Genomic DNA, 22,377 nt, shown 5'->3' on the forward strand with positions numbered 1-22,377 from the left:
TTTTAGGAAGGAACTTAACATAACATCAAATCCCATGTAATCACTTAAGCAGACAATGAAATGTCTGCAAATGAAAAAAAAAAAAACAACCTCAGAGAACCTATACAGCCCATCATTTCTTGTTTTCTGATAAATCAAATCTGTCAAAGCAGAAGTTTGTTTATTTCTTTTTCACATTTCTGAATCATCCATTTCCCCCAAAGAGGGAGAAATAATTCAAAGTGGTGAACTTACCTAGTACTTCCTCTTCCTATTTCCCAGCTACAACAATCCAGTCAGATTGAGTGCGGCTGGCTCAAGGTCACCCAGCCGGCTTTCATGCCTAAGGTAGGACTAGAACTCCCAATCTCCTGGTGATTGGCCCAAAGCCACCCAGCTGGCTTTGATGCCTATGGCGAGACTAGAACTCGCCACATCCTTGTCACTGGCCCAAAGCCACCCAGCTGGCTTTCATGCCTAAGGCAAGACTAGAACTCACCGTCTCCTGGTTTCTACCCTGATGCCTTCACCAGTAGACCAAACTGGCTCCCAGCAGTTATAAACACTGCTAGCATTTACCTGTCGTGCAAAAGAAGCCTTTCAGAAGATCTCCCCTTCCTACATTTTCTTGCTCTCCATACTTGGAACCAACGGTTTTTTGTTGTTGTTTTTTTCTATTCTGTTTCTAAACTTTCCTGCCCGGTGTCTCCTCCCACCCATTTTGCCAGCTGATCCCCCTTGAAATGCCCACCCTGGGCCTGGCAGACAGGTAGCGTGTCAGTCACTGCAGTTCCTGTAATTGCTGCCATTTTCTGGCGTTCAAATGTAGGTGTGAAAGGAATATATAAGGAGCCTTTTAACATTCTCCTTGCTTTGTTCAGGGTCAGAGACAAGCCGAGTGATGGCTGACATGCATTTCCTGAAACTTGAAGTGGGCTGGAAAGCAGGTAGGGTGGCCAGTCAATACCCCACCCCTTTGACCTGTAATAAAGAGGTTATGCCAGTTTTGGTGCTGTTTGCAATCCTCAGGGTGAAAAATGTTGAGTCTGAAACAGAAAAAAAAAAAAATAACGGAGGAATAACAGGGATAAATAGAGCTGAAATAAGAATTCCACCTTGGATCCGGCTATTCTCAAGCCTAGATATTTGTAGGCAGTGGCTTCAGGGTAACACTGACCTTGCTTGTAAACATGGTCTGGTTAATGTTTGTTGTTCCTTGGTACAAAATCTTTGGGGCAGATGGAGGCTGGACTTTATTTTACACTATTGTGGAAGGATTTCTTCTGTTGTTGTTGTTTTTAGCCGAGTTAGCTTATGCAGCATATGGAAATTGTCTTCAAAAGCCAAGTAGCTCTGCAAAGAGTCTTTCCAGATAGTCTGAGTCCAAATAATAACGCTTACCGAGAGTTTGGGGGTGAGGTCTTTTCCTGTTTACCTTCTTACAAGTCCCAGATATATACATGTTTTTCTTCGATGCCCGGGCCAGATCCTCTTAGTCCCTGTGGAAACAAAATCTAATTATATATAAAAGTAGTTCTCTTCGTAATCCAGGTAAAAGGAGGTCTTCTGTTCCCTTTGTCCCTTTCATTGCTGGTTTATAACTTTGATTGTCAAACCTGTTTGAGGAGGAAGTCACTTGGTGTGAGTTTCCTTATTTATTTTCTTAAGAATAGCATTAGATCTCCTAACCTAGACCCAAGCTGCCTCTTAGGACAAAATCAGTTACTCAACCTGAATGCACAGTGATATTATAAATACATAAAGGCAGTAGCCACACTTCGTAGGCTTTGTGGCACATGGGGTGACCCGTCGTATCACTCAGACATCAATCCCTACTCATTGAGAGCTGCAACCCATCAAACCTAGTGTTTCTAATGAGAGTTGAGCAAAACTATCCCTTGTTTGAAAGCAGAGGTGGTTAGAGTTCTTTTCTTCCCACCAAACCCTCTTTGGAGATTGTAGCCTTGTGGGAATCTATAAGCTCCCCCTTTCACCCAGGGTCTCTCAAGTCTTGATTGCTTGGTAGAGTCATTATTTAACCCGGAGGTGTTAATTAACTGGGTTAATTGGCAAGTGTGTTCTGGGGCAGGGCATTTTGGGATGGTTTAAACTAATAATGTTTCCCACAGAGTGGCAAAAATAATGAAGGGCACGGGATTGAATTAGAACAGAGGTGTTTTTTTTTCCCAGCTTGGCAACTTTGAAATGGGTGGACTTCAACTTCCGGAATGTTGGCTGGAGAATTCTGGGAATTGAAGTCCACACATCTAAAAAGTTGTCAGGTTGGGATAAACATAGATGTGGCTCTTCTTAAGCAGCTGCTTCTAGATAGAAAACAACTGGCTGGTCCATGTTTTGTGACTTGGCAGGTACTACTATTGTCATGGTATGGAGAAACGCTATCCAAGCATGTCAGTGTGGACAAAGTTTGCATTTAACAACTTAGAAGGTGGACCTTTGGGATGCAATAGTTAATAATTGCATTGGATGTCCTCAGATGTATTGGGACTACAATTGCCAGAATGCCCTATTCTTTGGATAAAGACCCTATGAGTTGCAATCCTAATGCATATGTTGAGCAAGACCAGTACAGATAGCCCTCAACTTAACAACCATTCATTCGGAAACTATTCAAAGTTACGATGACACTGAAAAAAAAGCGACTTGACTGTTGCAACATCCCCATGGTCACGTGATCAGAATTTGGATGCCTGACAACCAGCATGTATTTATGAGAGTTGTAGTATTCTGGGATCATTGTGGGTCTTCACAGTCAGCTTCCAATAAGCAAAATTAATGAGGGAAGCCAGATTTGATTCACTTAACAACCGTGGCAAAAAACAAAGGTCATCAAATCAGGTGCAATTCACTTAGCAACATCTTTTCTTAGCAATGGAAATTCTGGTGCCCATTGTGGTTGTAAATTGAGGTGTCATGGTTCCGACAGATGAAACCCTTCAAAAGAACTTGGAGGCATTGTTTACCTTAAAGAAATTTTTATTCAAGAAGCATAAAATCGGCATGTACATAGTTGAAGTCAAAAACTGAATTCCCCTCCTCTGGGCACATAGTATCAAAGCACAATTCCCTCCTCCAATTAACAGTCATATATCACATTCCCCAATTAGCTTGAAGCGGGGGCTTCCTCTCCAGCTTTCCAGCCCGCCAATTCTTTATCAACTTTGGGCTCAATAACCTTGATTCTCACACTAGGTTTAGTGTTGTTATGTCTAGCTGGACTCTCATTCACACACACCCACCCCCCAGCATCATCTAACTCTAAAAACGAAAGAGAAAAATGGCAACATTTCCATCTGTTGTCAATGCAAAAATCCGATGTTAACAGCGTTGACATGAGGTTTATCTGGATATATCTTTTTTTTTTTCTCCCCCTTTTCCTCCTGTTGTAAAAAATCATTGTATCAAATTAAATTTTGATGCACTCTAAGAACAGGTCTCTTTTGCTGGAAATAAATAAATAAATTGCAGACTAGATTTCAGTACCGTACAGCATTGTGTTGAAATTTGAAAACCCTGATTGTTTGTCTGAGTATACCTGATGCAGAGTAACATTCTCTCTCACTTACTATACCGACTCTGGGTTTCATCTCTGAGTGGAATTGTTGAGGAAGCCTGATCTTGATCCGGAGGCCTTTCTGTTTTTGCTTATCGTTCTCCAACTACAAGAACTTCTTTGTCTGTTCAACTAACACTGTGCAATTTAACAGAAAAGTCTTATTTCAGAGACTGTTCTCTCTCTCTTCCTTTTTTTTAGTGTCACTTAGCTTGACCCACTTCAATTCACCTTTTCTCTTACGATTGCAAAGACGGGTTGATCCCGTTGCGCCTCAATCAAGGATTGCTCATCACTTTGGCCTGACAAATGTAAGCCTTTGTGGGAGCTGCTGTTGTGTCATTTGGACCAAAGCTGGGTATTACTACTATTGGGCCTTTTTTCTGAAGGTATTTTCATCACCTCCATTATTGGGAAGCGAGGACTTTGGTGTTGAGAAGCACATTAGTAAAAAAAGGGAAGAGTAGCTACATTTACTACAATGGAAGGAAATAGGTTTATTGCACTTTACTACAATATAAAGAAAGCAGCAACATGCTTTTAAAGGGAGATAAAATGTCTCAGGAAATAAATTATCTTTACGAAGAGCAGGGATGGGGAAACTTTGGTTCCATTGGCTTTCTGATACAGGTAGTCCTCGACTTACAACAGAGCCCAACATTTATGTCACTAAGCAAGACAATTAGGTGAATTTTGCCCCATTTTATGACCTTTCTTGCCACGATTGCTAAGTGCCTCGTTGCATGTGTTAAGTTAGAAACATGGTTGTTAAGGGAATCTAGCTTCCCCATTTAATAGAAGGTCACAAAAGGGGGAATCACATGACCCCAGGTCACTGCAACCGTCATAAATACGAGTCAGTTGCCAAGCATCTGAATTTGGATTATATGAGGGACGCTGCAAAAGTCGTAGGTGTGAAAAACAATTGTTAAGTTATTTTTTTCAACGCTGTTGTAACTTTGAAGAGTCACTAAATGAACTGTTGTAAGTCGAGGAATACTTGTGCACATTTAGAAAAATTGGTAGATCTTTCAAAATGAGACAGAAGGAACTTGAGAGTATTTTTTTTTTAAAAAAAATCAGTTATGGGAGGGAACAGCATATTATCTATTCAAGTGCACCTAATGGGGAATATGGAAGCAGTAATCAATCAATTGAGATTGATAAAAAGAAAATGGTCTATCTCTCATTTATTTTGGAGTCTACCTTTCTGTATGTATGTGTGTGTGTGTGTGTGTGTGTGTGTGTCTCCCTCCCTCCCCCTATCTATCTATCTATCTATCTATCTATCTATCTATCTATCTGATCTCCCATCCATCCATCCATCCATCCATCCACCCATCCATCTATATCTATCTGTCTGTCTGTCCGTCTGTCCATCCATCTGTCCGTCCATCCATCCATCCATCCACCCACCCACCCACCCACCCACCCAGCCACCCACCCACCCACCCACCCACCCACCCACCCACCCACCCATCTATCTATCTATCTATCTATCTATCTATCTATCTATCTATCTATCTATCTATCTATCTATCTATCATCTCTCTCTCTCCTCTCTTTCTTTATCTATCTACCTACCTACTTCTTTTTCTAGTTATCTCTCTCATTTGTGTATCTCTGTCTATTTATCTGAAGCACATAATGTTCCATTGGACTTTGGACAGAGTGGAACCCTGTAGCCACCCACCTGCTTCCAATATGGAACAAGCTTACTTCTTTTCTCCAACTAGCTGTAACTCGCAGCGTGTCAAGGAACTCTTTTCGGCTTCCGAGGGGTGAGATGTTGAGCTTTCCGTGTCATTTCAGCAAGAGGCGGGGCTCCGAAAAGCCCGCTCAGTCTCTGAAGACATTTTTTCTCAGTACAAGGGGAAATGCCAACGTGGCGACAAATATTAATGAGATTTGGGGAAGAATCTTTTCTTTTCCATCAGTCTTGGTTTGCAGTCGGGAGGACAACCCTGTTGTCAAACCAGAAGAAGGTCGAGGAGGGTCGGTGGTGGGAAAAGTTGCAGACAGGAGCATTGTCAGAGGGGAGGAGAGGGAAGGGAAGGGAAAAAACCAGGAAAAAGATGGAGACAGGAATGACTCTAAAACAGTGGTTCTCAACCTGTGGGTCAGGACCCCATTTGGGGTCGAACGACCATTTCACGGGGGTCGCCAAACAACGCAGTCCGCCATTTTTTCCCCTTTTCCTTAGCTGTGCTACTCCCTTTTATTCTATTGGCTTTTGAAAGCCAATAGAAGAGACTCTCTTGAATAGAATCTAATTCTATTGGCTTTCAAAGCCAATAGGAATTGTCCAGGCTGTCTCTGCTCTGCTGAGCCTGCCAAAAGTCCCAGTCTGCAAACGGTGCTGCACCAGTTGAGTAGTCCTCGACTTATGACCAGTTGAGTAGTCCTCGACTTACGACTGGTTGGGGGTCGCGGCATTAAAAAGGTTGAGAACCACTGCTCTAAAATGTCTTAAACTTGCTAATATTTAAAACAGCTTCCGGTTTTCTCATGCCTCATACTGGCTCTGTGATTTGCAGATATTGTTTGGGATCACACTTTGCACCGAGCAGTGCTGTTTGGATTAAGGATATAGGCAGTCTTCGACTTAACAACAGTTCATTTAGTGACCGTTCAAAGTTATAACAATACTGAAAAAAAGTGACTTAACGACCGTTTTTCACAAGTTACGACCTTTGCGACTTCCCCACAATCATGTGGTCAAAATTCGGACGCTTGGCAACTGACTCCTATTCATGACCGCAGCTGTGTCCCTGGGTCACGTGATCCCCTTTGGCAACCTTCTGAATGTTGCCCCATTTTACATCTGTTCTTGGCCACAGTTGTTAAGTGAATCACTGCCATTGATAAGTTGGTAACCCAGTTGTTAAGTGAATCTTAAGGTCGCATTGTGAAGGTTGCAAAAGGTGATCACGTGACACCCCCCCCGGGACACAGCAAAGGTCATAAATATGAACCAATTGCCAAGCATCTGGATTTTGATCATGTGACCCTGGGGATACTGCAAAGGTTGCAGTATCTATGAAAAATAGTCATAAGTCACATTTTTCAGTGCCGTGGTAACTTTGAATGGTCTCTAAACAAACTGTTGTAAGTCGGGGATTACCTGTGGTATCTTTGGAATTCATAAAGGTCTCACTGGGAGTATCTAAAGCATTCATGGCACAGTTTTTTTCTTTCAACAAATCTTTTCACGGGATACAACTTTTACAGATATATTGTTGAGACCCTTTGAGAGCTGTATGCAGTGAAATTTCATTTTAATGTATGCCGATTAGTGTACAATAAAGTTATTCTATTCTATTCTATTCTATTCTATTCTATTCTATTCTATTCTATTCTATTCTATTCTCCATTCCGTATTCTATTCTATTCTATTCTATTCTATTCTATTCTATTCTATTCTATTCTATTCTATTCTATTCTATTCTATTCTATTCTATTGCATTCCATTCTGTTCTATTCCACTGAGCCATGCTTGTTCCTCATACAGCAGTGAATTGAATCCTCTTTCCCATCACACATTCCTTCCCAAACATATGGTCATATGAACAGAATTAGTAGGTGTTGCTGGCAATCCCATATGTTGAGTTCTGTCATCATCATTTTTTTTTTTTAAGAATGAATGGCTTTGTAATAGTTAGATCTGGTAGATTTGTGCTCCAAAGGTGTAAGTTTTAAACACCTTTGAGGGTTTTTTATTATTATTATTTGCTTTTCTCACTAAATATTCATCAGTAACATTTAAAACAAAGGAAGGAGATAATTATAAGGGGACAGGGTTTTTTTTCCCCTCAAGATATTAAAGGTTAACAGAATTCTTGGCATTTGTGCCTTGTCAATTTTCATGCAATTATGCTCAGTTCCCACAATTCAGAGGCAACCTCGCCTGTAAATATTTGAGGATGGATGGTACTCCGGGACTATAATTTATGAGATCATTTTTCCAAATTTTCAGATTCAAGCCAAGCGTCTTATTTAACAGCACTATTTTTATGAATATTATTCTTGGACAGAGGGAGCTGTGAGGGTCAGCTGGAATGGCAATCAAATCAAAAATAAGTTTGTTAATAGAGCAGTGGGTCTCATTGTAGTTACTTAAGCATGGATTTGTGGGTAACCCCTTGTCCTCTAAAATAGAATCATTCTTCAGCTTAAAAGATGAACATCTAAAATATCTCGACAGCTGATATGAAGAAATATGTCTGTCTGAATTCAGTCAACCATTGTTCTCTAATAGTGTGATGCTTCGTTATTGTTCAGCATGTCTGTTTGAAATATCAATGGCGTTTTAACTTCCTGATTTTTCAACGCTGACAAAACAATCAATTTTGAGTAATGCGTGCATGCCCACCCAGACACGGATGCAAAGTTCTCATTCACACAATCTCCTTGTAGAGACTGTTATTTGTCAATGAACTGAAGGAGTAGAGGTTAGAAACTATAGCGAAGGGCTAAGTACATTGTGTGAAACCAATTACATTCTACTCTATGCATTAACTCTATGGTTTTGTGCAATGTGTGAACCTCATCACATAAATTCTAAAGCTTTTTTTGCCAATATTTTCTCACAGGTAGGATGGTCTGAATCCAAGTATAAAGTAAGACACGAATCAAAGTGAGCTTAGAGGCTTAAAAGGTGATCCTGTATTCAGGGCACTGGGGGATTTATTTTAACAAAATTACCTTTCTCCTCACTTTACAATTATCCAGTTGTCATTTCTAGAAACTGCATCATTCAATGGGCAGAAATTTGGTGACAGAATGTTGTTATGTTGTAGGTCATGTAAAAAAAAAAAAAAGATAGTTCCAGCTGAAAATTAAGTTTTGTCATTCTGTAAAAAAGGACTTATTCTACCTTTAAATATTTCACCCTACACAAAGAAACATTGGTTTGTATAGACTTCCTCAGTTCAAGTAGTTTAAATTGTTAAAAGCCAAGAAAAACTTCATCAAATTTCTAATGAATGGTTAGATCCACGCATTGTGCTTAGACATGATTTATTTGGTTTGGCTTAGCATATGTTATGTCAGGCATGTCAAACTCACGATGTCACGTGACATCACACAACGTATCAGGACTTTTCCCCCATTGCCGGCAATGGGATGGGTGCGGTTTTGGCGTGACGCATCTGGCCTGGGGGCTGGCAGTTTGACATGACTATGTTATGAAACTATTGTGGTTTGTAAATCAAAATTCATGGCTTAGCATGCCATTGCTTGTTGAATAAATGACAGCTGACTGGATGGACTCAGAATGCTGAGTTGCAAACCACAGCTTAACAAACCATGGTGGTCAGATTTATTTAAGCCAAAGTGGGCGACTATGGCCCCTTCGCAACCTTGCTGGCTCAGGAATTCTGGGAGTTGAAATCCGCAAATCATAATGGGATCATATCTGCTGAGTCCTGATTTAAGATATAGTTAACTATGATGGCTGACTTGGATCTGTATGAATCAAGCCATAATGGCTAATTCAACAAACCATGATTGAAACAAATCATGATTTCTGTGATATCTGATGAATTAATCAAAACCTAGTTTGGGAGTAGGTTGTACTTCCTGGCTGATCACTGATGATACCAGATAAAGCAGACCACCCAAAAGATATGAAATACTTCAGTTCTATTTCAGATTGGAGCCAAACTCTTTTCATTCCCCAAACACTACGGCTGGCTCTCCGTGAGGTTATTTGTCACTTTTATCTTTTTCCCCCATATCAAAAATGTACACTTATTAGAATTCATTCTGGATTGTATTATGAAAGTGTTAAGTTAATGCAATATGTATTACAAAATGCTTTTGAGTGACAGATGAAGCATTTTTTATAGCCTGACACCATCAGGGATCCTTATGCTGATCAAATATAGATGGGGTGGGGAGACGTACTGCAATAGGAAGGGTGTTGTGAATGAGTTTCAATTTTCAAAGTGTGACTATAACAAAGGCTCTTCAGAACCCATGCAGCAGTCTTCTCTTCCATTTTTTAAAGAGCTATATTGATTTGTACCAAGGACAGCAAAGATCAATCCTGTTTAATAACTTCCCCTATGGAACATGACTTGGGACATTTGAACCACCCAAGTGTTTACAGTTTTTTATTTTTTCAAAGAAAAAAAAATCTATGGATGAATATTTAAAGATTAAACTCCGTGCATAGCAGTGGCACTGAATGCATACTAATTGTCTTGCTTAGCAAAGTATACTTTAAAAAGAGCAGGATAGCAATTAAAGGTGTTCCTTGGCCTTAAAATAAGAAACAGATGTGTGATTTGCAAGGGTTGGAGACAAGTAGGTGGACAAGTCAGGTTTGTTTGGAAGGGTGGAATAAAATAAGGCATTTGCTGAAGCATAGCATAATAGTATGCCAGTGTCGATGGGGAATTTCCCATTTTTATTTTTTTTTTAAAAGAGAATAAAACCGTTCTGCCACACGTCAGCCTGAAACTTTAAAACAATGCTCTATTTTTGGTTCAGAAAAAGCCTGTGTTTATGTTTACACGAAGGGATATTTAAAACAAATACAAAAACGTCCTCCCACGGAATTCCAACTCCATTTGCTGCAAATGCACAGTTTCCCTTAGCATATATGGAAAGCAAGGAGGGACAAATGGATATACCAACTCCAAGGACGGGGACTATCTCAGTTTTGCTCTGAAACAACAACAGCATTCCAGTTAAAAAAGAAAAAAGAAAGAAAGAAAGAAAGAAAGAAAGAAAGAAAGAAAGAAAGAAAGAAAGAAAGAAAGAGAAAGAAAGAAAGAAAGTCAGCCACACATGAAATCTGGTGGGTTCTTTGTTTTGAAGGTTAGGGTTAGGATTTGTTTTTGAAAAAGGAGGAAATTCCAAGGATGCTTGGGTGGAACTTGTATTTCCGCTCAGAAATTGTGTTCCCTTTTTCTGATAAATGAGTAGGTTGAGCAGATTGAAGAGCAGAAGGTGGGGAAGGTCCTATTGTTAGAACGATAACAGATAGTTGAAATAGGAGCGCTTAGCTGATCTTCCATGCTTGACATGGTTAATGACCTTTGTCCCATCAGGAGAAGGCAGAAAAGATGTGGTATGTGTCCTGTCTACAGAATAATGTCACCAGGGGAGACCCAGAAAAAGAAACTTTTCCTGTTGTGGCACCAGCCCTGTGGAATATAATCTCCCCCTGACCTAGAATAGATGCTGACCCTCTCAGCTTTTGGTCAAAAAGTCCCATCTTGATTATTGCAATGGGGTCGAGATGGGGTGGCTCTTGAAAAGTATCAGGAAGGTTTAATTGGTTGCAAATGCAGCATCCTGTGTGGTTTTGTGCAAGTCTAGATTTGCATACGTCATCTCTCTTGCGGAAGCTGTATTTGTTGTTGATTTGTTTCCAGGTCCAATTCGAGGTGCTGGCTGAGTGAGTTGGGAGGCCATGTGAATGTTTTTAATAAATAAATTCTTAATAAAGAAGAGCCAGAAGACATGGTTCTGCCATCATGCCTGGTGTTCTAACAATGGTGGGGTTGGTGCAGAATAAATTCATACTATACTATTCACTAATTACCATGATTTTATATTTTTTAAATTGATTATATTTTTAAAATTTTAAATTGATTATACATATTTTTTTAAATCTGTTTGTACATTGGTTTGAAACATGCTCTTTATTGTTTGTTTGTTTGTTTGTTTACCCATGGGTAAGCTGCCCAAAGTTGCTTAGATAAGATGGACAGCCATACAAATTGAATAAATAGATAAATAAATAACTCAGTTATCACCTTCTCTTCAAGGAGAAGGCTGGGCTGCCCTGTGAGACCTTTACCTTCATCCCTAAATTAGCCTGAAGGGGAGAACACCATTCTATTGTTCATGTTGAACTAAGATTCTAGAGAATATTTGAGGTGGGTAGTTGAGTGAAAAGCCCCATTTTGTCTTCCGTCACAGACAATAGAATAACATGGTTTATCCCTGTGCCAAAAGATGGAGACATGCAAGAAAGAAGATGGCTCAAAGAGACTGAAATTTCTCTTGATAATCTTCAGAACTAGAATATGCACAATATTTCATAGAGGAGCTATCCTACGTGCTGAACTGGATGTTAAGCTTTTATTTACACATAGTCCTTGACTTAAATATTTGTTCAGTGACTGTTCAAAATTACAGTGGCACTGAAAAAAGCAATGAACAACTGATCAAGGAATGGGGGTGCTGCAACCGTTGTAAGTGTGAAAAACAGCTGCTTTTTGATGTTGTAATGTCAAACAGTCACTAAACAAACTGTCATAAGTTGAGTACTATGTATGTAGATCAGCAGGGCTAAACTAGAAATTGACTCTCAGCCTGATGGCAGATACCAATATAGAGTAGGTCAATGTTTAGCTGAAATATTGCCAAGTTCTCAAATTACATTTTCCCCTCCTAGTTTTTCAACAGGGCCTTTCCCACCCAGAGTAGCATAATTTTTTGAAGTAGAAAAGAAACAAGATGATAAATTCACCAAGTTTAATGCTATAAGACTTGTGGGTGGAATGGAAGAAACCTCAGAGTGCAAGACTAATTAACACATAACTTTAATACAGCAACCTGTGCAATGCCCCCCCTCTTAAAAAAAAAGATTATTTAAAATATTTGTGGCTTTTCCCAGAGGAAATTTGCAGTGTTCCTCCCCACCCAACTCCCAATTTTCTGGATTCAAAAGAACAAAAATCTGAAAAACTAAGAATAAATCTGTTGAGCTTTCTCTCATTAAGCATGGCTTAGATCAATGGTTTGTTTTAAAAGAAGCCTCTGAAGCTACACCAAAGCTTTGTGGCTTTTTTAGAGACAGAGATCTGCCAATACTCCCCCTTTTTGTATGTTTGATAGAACTTCCCTCCCTGGTGATTCATTTGTGAGCTGCTCTTGATCTCCTCATGCCAAATGAACATGAAGCTCAGGATATTTCTTCAGCAAAAGTTCCTGGAAATATTACAGGGTACTTAAGAATATCTCTCTTCCTCCTTCCCTCTTCTTTCCAGGTTTTCTTTATTTTCCATTCTTTTTCTTTTACCCGCCTGTTTCATTTTATTTCATTTACAAGATCATCATATTAATCTGAGGAAAGTGTGCTATCTAGAGTCGCTTTGCAGAGTAAGATGGGTGGCATGTAAATTTGATAGATAGATAGATGATAGATGGATAGCTAGCTAGCTAGATAGCTAGATAGCTAGATAGCTAGATAGATAGATAGATAGATAGATAGATAGATAGATAGATAGATAGATAGATAGATAGATAGATAGATAGATGGGTGGGTGGATGGGTGATTAGATAGATGGATGGATGGATGGATGGATGGATGGATGGATGGATGGATGGATGGATGGATGGGTGGGTGGGTGGATTGATGGATGGATGGATGGATGGATGGGTGGGTGGGTGGACGGGTGATTAGATAGATAGATAGATAGATAGATAGATAGATAGATAGATAGATAGATAGATAGATAGATAGATAGGTGGGTAGGTGGGTGGACGGGTGATTAGATAGATAGATAGATAGATAGATAGATAGATAGATAGATAGATAGATAGATAGATAGATAGATAGATAGATAGGTGGGTAGGTGGGTGGACGGGTGATTAGATAGATAGATAGATAGATAGATAGATAGATAGATAGATAGATAGATAGATAGATAGATAGATAGATAGATAGATATGAGAGAAGGAGGGAGAGAAAGAGATACATGATAGAGTTGAAAGATAGACAAACAGACAGACGGACGGATAGACAGACACAGACAGATAGATAGATGAAATAGACAGAGAAACAGACAAATTCTTTTTTTCTGGAGGATTTGCACTGCAAATTCTCATTGGATAGGTACATACAACCTTTTAGACTAAGAGATGGTTGTCACATGTATGATTGAATAAACTTGTATAAAACTTTGTGGTGTGGCTGATTAGGGTTCAGTGACAGTATCCATACCACCTGCCTTCCCTGGTTCCAGATTTAAATCATTTTCTGCATTTGCGTGTTACGTCGATCCATAAAATAATTAAATGGTTCACGATATTGTGTGGATGGAGCCCCTAACCTTAAGTCTATAACTGAGCTGATTAGCATATTGGCTTGAATGAACCCTTGTAGGTGATTTCTAATAAAGGAGAATATGTGTAGATCAGGGTTGAAATGTGTTTGTGTGTGTGGGGGGAGGGTCCTTGGGGCTCTCTGAGCTCAGTTGTTTTCTTGTAGATGTTTCATTACCAAAACTAGGTAAATTCATCAGTGCCAGCCATACAAATACATAAGTGGTTTCTATTGAGTGAACCCAACAAGAATGCAAGGATAGCTTTGGAAACAATGGGAAGCCACATTTTCAAACACAAGCAACCACATATAAATAGCTGAAGTCAGTCACTTTATTGTCTACCACGTATGTTATAAGAATCTCACCAGACTGCTTGCCTTCCCTTGGAAACAATCAGATACATTTTCATGAATCTTGCAGGAGTTCAAACTTATGCCACTTGAAGCTGTGCAATGATTCCCAACTAGGCCCTTGCTTGCCCCCTCCTTCCAGCCTCGCTGGCAGTTTCCCAACACAAATAAACTCAAGAGATACAGTGTCCTGATGATACTTTAAGGTAGGGACTGAGGGCTTGAGATCCTCGCTTATTCTCTGACATCCAGAAGCTCAGGTTGCCTCTTCCATCCAAGAATATGCTTTGAAGACCCCCCTCTGGATTCATTCACATTGTACTACAAAATAAAAGTGGCTAGTTTAGCTTGGGTTGAAGATGTGATGCGAACCCAGAAATTATGTTAATCTATGTTATATTTCCATTTTCAATTTCCTTCTAAACTCAACTGCTTGTTTTGTCCATGCTGAGACTAAATTTGAAGAATATTTTGTTGGGGAGAACTGCAGTGCTTTCAGCCAGACTCTGTTAATCTCCAATGAAAATGTTGTTATTAATATTGAACCGTAATTTAGTTAAAATTACAATAACTGCCCTGCTATATTAAAATTAATGGATCCCTGAGCTGAGAGAGCACCAAGGACTCCACACACACAAAGAAGGGATATTAGTCCTCCAAGATCTGGAGACCTTGAGAGTTGTTTTGCACCCCACACACATTCATGTTGAGTTTTGTGGTACTAACGTAAAGAATATTAATGCTTTCTCAGCTTATTTTTTTAATAACTATGCATTCTTCCAAATCATATTAATAGGAATAGTGGACAATGTTAGAGTAGCAATAGTAAACTAAAGGGAACGAAAGGGAGTTTATTGTCATACATATAAATGTTTTCTTTTGAATGGTTTTGTGTTTTAGTAGTCTTTGCATTTGCATCTGGTTATCTTTCAGATCTCTCTCTTTCTCTCTTTCTCTCTCTCTCTTTCTCTCTCTTTTCTCTCTCTCTCTCTTTTTCTCTCTTCCTCCCTCCCTCTCTCTCTCTCTCTCTCTCTCACACACACACACACATAAAGATACCATATGCAGATAGAAATATATAAATATGTAGATGTTCCTTGAGTAGAATGTTCTGAATTTCTAGTAAAAAGTTCTGAATCAGTATAGAAGTTTGTGTTCTCCAATCTCAGAGAGAGAGACTTTATCTAGGTTAAAACACAGCCATCTTGCACTATTCTAAGAAAATTATGTTTGAAGTATAAGTTACTCAACCTTTTTGGTCTTCATGTAACCTACTAAGCTATAATATTTATATACTGCTTCATAGTGCTTTACAGCCCTAAATGGTTTACAAAGTCAGTTTTACATTCAGTCAGGGTCGAACTCTTGGCACTGGGAAGAGTTAGCCTGCAATACTGCATTGCATTCTAACTCTGCCATTCCTATAAAATAGCCCACATGGACTGATTTTTTTCAACAAAGTGCATTACACTCCATGACTGAACTCAGGGCAACCAATCTCAATACAAACTGAGAGAACAGACTTCATTTCTCCTTTGTTTAAGAGCTCAAAGCACTAATGCTACATTTTATTTCAAAGATGCACAGGAGCAAAAAAGATGCATTGAAGAAAATGAACCTTTAAAAAAAAAAATTGGAACATGTGCCAGGTCACTCGTGACCCACCTGTGCTCTACACCAAAGGTTTTTCTCCCTGATTGGATAGGCAGGCAAACAGACAAGATTTTATAAGTTCTCAACATTCCCCATTATAAGGTTTTTGTTTCACAGCTGATCACTTGATCATAAGATTCCTCTAGGAGTGGCTGCCGATTTTAAAGGCTTCTTGACTCTTTTTTCAGAGGGTTTTTTTAAAAACACATGTATGTTTATTGTGCTTATTGTCTGCAGATATTTTTAAATCCTGGAGCAATTACAGCTGTCAGGGGCAAGATGAGTGGTGACAGTTTGATTTATGTATATGTACTGCAGATCCAAAAAAGAGGCAGAGAGGAATGGCAAGGAAATGGAACAATTCTGGTGAGACATGTGTGCTAAATTGAATGAAGCAATCAAAGAGCATACAGTATATGGCCCCCTGCCCAGTAAAGAGATGGGTTTTTTTTCAATGCAGAGGAGCAATTCTGGATAGCAATAGCACTTAGACTTATATACTGCTTCATAGTGCTTTACAGCCCTCTCTAAGCGGTTTACAGAGTCAGCATCTTGCCCCCCAAAAATCTGGGTCCTCATTTTACTATCCTTGGAAGGATGGAAGCCTGAGTTAACCTTGAGCCGATCAGGATCAAACCGCTGGCAGTCGTCAGAATTAGTCTGCAATGCTTCATTCTAACCACTGCACCACCATGACTTTAGAAAGAACTGACCCCATCATAGTTAAGGTGAATTGGGCTGATTGGAGTCTCCAGGTAACTAGAATTTTGTGTGTTACTAGACAAAACTGGACTCCTTTGTTCAAGGGACAGGAATGTAGAAATTGTTCCTCTAAAATAGGGGTCCCCAACCTCCTTGTTGTAGATTAGTACCGGTCCCCGGACTATTAGGAACTGGGCCGCACAAGTGAGCAAAACTTCATCTGTGCATGTGCTGAATCTAGACAACATGTGAAACCATTCCACACACAGTCCTTGGTCCGTGGAAAAATTGTTTCCCACCAAACCAGTCTCTGGTGATAAAAAGATTGGAGACTGCTGCTCTAAATCCAAAGTAGGAAGCCATGCCCTTCTAGAAGTTGGAGAATTATAATTCCTAATGATTTCCTAATCTGGCAACAGCCCTGGGAATCTTTGGCAATCTCCCATCAGCTTATAACTTTGAAGCAAACCTGCCACCTGGTGAGGTACATCCTTTAACATTTCCCAAATGTAACAGGCTGCAGTCATCTTTGCCAACAGAGAGGGGGCTGTCCTTCTCTCTCTTGCACATCGATCTTCAGCCAGACTCAACCAGAGGTGAGGTAGAAATATCTGCACATGTCTAGTCTTTCCAACTCGTTATTTCTTTTACATTGTTTTTATGTCAATTCCTTCCAGCTGATTTATCGTGGAAAGCATTACATCAGCATTCAAGGGAAACAAAAGAACAAGTGGACATTTAAACTGTCTTGTCAATTTCTGGAGTTGATAATACTGATGGGCTGACATTATCTCCTGTTGCCCTGGGAGTGAATGGCTTCAGCTGAATCCAAGGGAGTTGCAGCTGAACATAGACAACTCCTGTGTATACAATGTCACCCAGAACGGTCAGGGCTATCCAAGTTCACACCATAAACCATAGTCTACTCAACCATAATTAACTGAATAAACTTCAGCAGGCTGGGTTTCACAGCACACCACACCATAAATTGTGATTTGGGTAAACTTCAAGAGTTCCGTTTCTATATTTGAGCCCAGACCAAACTTCATTAATTTTGTTTTACTTTTGACTTAAGCAGAATGGAATTCAGATCTCACATTAAAGTCTAATGTGGTTTATTTGCGGCTTCCGATTGTACACAAAGTCAGCCACTGTGATTTGTAAACCATGGTTTGTGCTATGTGTGAACCAATCCGTTATAGTTGATTCAAGAAGTGCAATCCCAAAGAGTCATCCCTGCGTGGATAAAATATGGAGATTCAATTAAAGTGCATATTTTTTCCCACTCCAAAATGTTCAAGCACGTGATATACTAGCATATTTTCTCCTAGGGAAATTACAGTTGAGCCTAGAATCATTGGATTGTATGGTTTTCATTCTTTTCTTCCTCTTTATCAAGAGAAATGGTGATAAAAAGCCACTAAAACATCACAATCTTTTCCCTTCCAAGGCTGCTCATCCACCGCCTTTCACAACTGCTGAAGCCAACCACTTGGAAACCTTTTTAAAAGGGAGGAAATGAGGAAATGATAAAGCCCAGAAAGATGCTTTTCCCCCTTGTGACCCACCAGCACAAGCAATCATAATAAGGCTTTATTGTTTTATGAAGTGTCTTCTCTGCCTGGCAGATTTCAGAATGCTGGAGATTAAGTGGCACAGTTAGCAAATTAAATAATGTTTTACAAAGCACCGGATGACTCTAGAGATTAGTAATGGGCTAATGAACTCTTTTGCATCTAGGTCACCATTTTAGAACCCAACAGCTCCTTTGGTAGCAATTTATAATAAAGTGGGGGAGTCTAATTGCTAGCAGGTGTGCTGTGTGAAATAAATTAGCTACATTTTCTGACCCCCTACTCCAGTGTTTCCCAAACTTGACAATTTTAAGGCATGAGGACTTCAACTCCCAGAATTCCACAGCCAGCAACACTGGCTGTGGAATTCTGGGAGTTGAAGTCCACATGCCTTAAAATTGTCAAGTTTGGGAAACACTGCCCTACTCCAACCCAACTTTCTTTTTTTAAAAAATCCTGTAAATAGCTAGAAATCAGGACCTAAGAAGCTGAGAAAGGAATAATAACCCCTAGTTTCTCCCCCATCACCACCTTTTCAAAGGATTTAGGCCAATATTGACCAGGTTCAACCCTGGTCTAATAACATATGAAGAATGGTTACAGGCTAAAACATATGAAGAATGGTTACAGGAACTGGGCTAGTCTAGTCTAGTGAAGAGAAGGACCAGGAGAGACATGGTAGCAGTCTTCCAATATTTGAGGGGCTGTCACAGAGAGGCGGGGGTCAGCCTATTTTCCAAAGCACCTGAAGGCCAGACAAGGAATAAGGATGGGAACTGGTCAAGGAGACATTCAACCTGGAAATAAGGAGAACTTTTCTGACAGTGAGAACAATCAACCAATGGAACAGATTGCCTTCAGAAGTTGTGGGAGCTTCATCATTGGAAGCTTTCAAGAAGAAATGGTGTAGGATCTCCTGTTTGGGCAGGGGGTTAGACTAGATGATGTACAAGGTCTCTTCCAACTCTGTTATTCTAATCTAACCCAATGCTTACCCATAGTTAACATAAGCCATGCTTTCCTTAAAAGAAGTCTTTTGAGAGTTCCAAGAAGATCAAACCAGTCAATGCTAAAGGAAATCAACCCATGACAGTCCTTGGAAAGGAGAGATCCTGAAGCTGAAGTTCAAATACTTTGGCCCTCAGATGAGAAGACTGGACTCATTGGAAAAGACCCCAGTGTTGGGAAAGATGGAAGGCAAAAGGAGAAAGGGGATGGTAGAGGATGAGATGGTTGGATAGTGTCATCAACGCAATGAGCACAAATTTGAGCAAACTCCAAGAGAGAGTGGAGGACAGGTGGACCCTGACATGCTATGGTCCATGGGGTTGTTGAGGCTTGGGCATGATTTAGTGATTGTACAACAACATGCACAAAATGCCACAAAATTCAAATGCAATTGGTGAACATGTGCTTAGTCTGTTGTGTGAATACAAGCATTGTAAGGAGGTTGCTTACTCACAAGCCCCCATTCATAGATTGGGGACAACTCAATTAAAGTGAGGCTTTTTTTTGTTTTGTTTTTTTAATGAATGAATTAAACACTAACTGGATTTACACAGTATACTAAGGCATAATGTAATTAGGATTGCTATAGCATTAATCTACCGTGCCACTTGTGGTAATATGGTTTAGTACTAATATGTTAATTAGTAAATTAACATATTGATACATTTATGAATGAACTTCCACAAGCTTGGGGAAGTAGCATTTAAAACATCTATTCTCTTTCATACTTTTCTAAAAAATCAATGTTGCACTTTTTCCAGCCTGGTCTCCTCCAGATGTGTTCAGTGCGGCTTCAGGACGAAGGTTGTCTTGCAAAATTGGGAAAACATTCTGCAGGGTGCAGGACATGTTCCAATATTAGAGCGTTATGGACATTTCCAGAGTCTATTAATCCTTATCCTATTGTACAAGGCAGCATTGTATGAAAAACACGACATATTCCAGATTAATGGAGTTTGGTCTAGTCATGGTTAAGGCACCAGACTAGGCATCAGGAGACTGAGTTGTTCCCATCTTAAGCGTGAAAGAGACTGAGTGATTTTGGGCCAATCCCTGGGAGACTGACAGTTCTAATCTTGCCTCAGCTTCAGCCATGAGAGCCGGTTGGGTGACTTTGGGCCAAACACCAGGAGACTGGGAGTTCTAGTCCTTCCTTAGGCATCAAAGCCAGCTGGGTTTGTTGGGGCCAGCTAGGGAGAAATAAATGTGTGTGTGTGTGTGTGTGTGTGTTCATATAATATATATTATACTATATATTATCTAATTATATTAACATTATATTACATTATATATATTTGTGTGTATTTGTATAATGTACTATATATAGTATATTATACTGATAATATACTATATATAGTATATTATACTGTATATTATTATCTAATAATTTTCTTAATATCATTATATTACAATATATCATATATATTTGTATGTGTGTGTTTGTATAATTTATACCATGCTATATATGATCTAATTATATTAATATATTTCATTATAATATATATATATATATATATATATATATATATATATATATATATATATATATATATATATATATATATATATAGTTTGTATACTATATATTAATATTAATACAATTATATTACATTATATTACATTATTATGTATAATAAAGGGGGGAAATAAATAAAACTATGCATCCTATTGCAAGTCAAGGGGAGGGTGCTGCCTTTGGAGACCCAGCAGACCCAGGTCAAGCACCAGGTGACTTTGGGGCAAGTGCCTCCCCTTCCAGCCCTGTCCCCCTCTCCTACAGGGTTGTTGTTGAAGGAGCCCTGGGGGGAAGGGAGGAAGAAGCGAAGTTGGCGCTCTGCCTCTCCAAACTGGACTGCAAACTGGGCCAGCCAAAGCAGGGAGAGCTACTCCAGCCTGTTTGCACCGAGGCAAGCGCCAGCTTCGGGGGCGAGAGGGGACGCGGGGGGGGGGAGAGAGAAAGTACTCGCAGAGGGGGAAGAGAGCTGGACGGGGAAAGAGTGGGTGGGTGGGAAGGTGAAACCCGACCGCCCCCCCCTCCTTCCCGCTGCCGCCGCCGCTGCTGCTCCAAGGTGCACCGTCGGCGTCTCGCGGGTTAATCCGCGCCCCCCCCCCACTCCCGGCGCCCTGGGCTGAGCTGCGCGGGCGAAGGAGGCTGGGCTGCTCCGCGCCACCGCCTGCGCCGGGGAGCCCGAAGTGGCGGTCAGTGATGGACTGGCTGCCATGACAACCCCGGGAAGTCGGCGCGGGCGTGTCTGCGTGCGCCGGGCGGCCAGCGGGCCATTCCGGCACTGGGGACAGCGCCGAGCCGCCCAGCCCGGGGACAGCGCCGAGCCGGCCGGCTGAAGCGGGGCCCCGCCAGCCGCCGCCGCCGCCTGCCTGCCTGTCTGCCTGTCTCTCGCGCCCAGGCAACCAGGAACTCCGCGCCGCAATTCGCCCAGCCGGAGCGCAGCTGGGCTCGGCCGGCAAGAAGTTGCCCGGGCGTCCCGGAGGCTTAGCCCGGGCTTTGCATTCGGGCTCGCCGGAGCCGGGACTTTGGGAACTCTGGACGGGCAGGCTGCGGACCGGCGGCGGCGGCGGCATCTCCCCTTCCGAGGCAGCAGCGCTCCAGCTCGGGCTGGCCAAGCGGGGGATGCCCGCTGAACTCCGCGCCGCAAAGCGGGGCTGGTGAAGCGCGCAGCAGCCGGCCACCTTCGCCGCCGCTTCTTCCCCTCCTCCTCCTCCTGCTGCTGCTTCTCTTGCCGCCTCTGCTCGGCTCTGGATTGCCAGGGGTTCCGCACCCCCTTCCTCCATCACCCCGTCTTTTTTTTTTTTTTTGGCCCCCAGTTTTTGGGACTGCTGGTGCCCTTTTGGCTCTTGCGCTTTGCGCCCCCGCCGGGGTGGATCTTGTCTAGCGCTAACTAGTCCCCGCATCGCAGGATGGGGCTCGTGGGGGGCTTGGTCCTGCCCTGGCGGTGCCTGGTGGTCGTGTGTCTCAGGCTGCTCTTCCTTGTGCCCGCAGGAGTGCCGGTGCGCAGCGGAGAAGCCACCTTCCCCAAGGCCATGGACAACGTGACGGTCAGGCAAGGAGAGAGCGCCACCCTCAGGTAGGAGCGCAGGCTTGCCCTGGGGGTTCAGGGGGGGGCGAGGGAGGGGGACTGGGAAGGGGAGGGGGTAGTACTAGGGGAGATGGGCTAAGATGGGGCAGAACGGGCGGCTTGGAGGGTTGGAGATTTGGGGGATGGGGTAAGAAATCTCGGGGAGCCAGCTAAAATCCTCTGGGCTTGGGGAGGGGGGGGTGTAAAGCCAAAAAGAAAAGAAAAAAGTAGTTGCAATCTGGGGGCTCTTGTCGGAGTCCGGGATGGCTGCAGGCATGAAGAGAAGCAGGGGATGATGGGTCTGGTACTGCTCTTCTCTCTTCTTCCCAGAGGCTGGGTCTGGAGCATATTTCTGCTCTACCTGCCTGGCGCTGTGGTTGAGGTATGGATATGGAG

General features: G+C 41.5%; 1 protein-coding gene across 4 annotated transcripts in view; it reads left to right on the top strand.

Moving 5' to 3' along the window:
- LOC120304222 (neurotrimin) overlaps positions 1 to 22,377 on the top strand; it is a 610,216-nt gene that overhangs the window by 336,629 nt on the left and 251,210 nt on the right. For 3 of the 4 annotated variants that reach the window (XM_039334538.1, XM_039334539.1, XM_039334540.1), the window contains exon 1: positions 21,067 to 21,990. In XM_039334538.1, the coding sequence (XP_039190472.1) occupies positions 21,824 to 21,990 (167 nt within the window). In that variant the 5' untranslated portion in view covers positions 21,067 to 21,823. Of the gene's footprint in view, positions 1 to 21,066; positions 21,991 to 22,377 lie in introns of those variants that run through there. The other variant, XM_039334537.1, reaches the window with a different exon arrangement.

Source organism: Crotalus tigris, unplaced genomic scaffold, assembly GCF_016545835.1.
Source record: "Crotalus tigris isolate CLP2741 ecotype Arizona unplaced genomic scaffold, ASM1654583v1 scf7180000017631.5181431, whole genome shotgun sequence".
NCBI classification, from domain to species: Eukaryota; Metazoa; Chordata; class Lepidosauria; order Squamata; family Viperidae; genus Crotalus; species Crotalus tigris.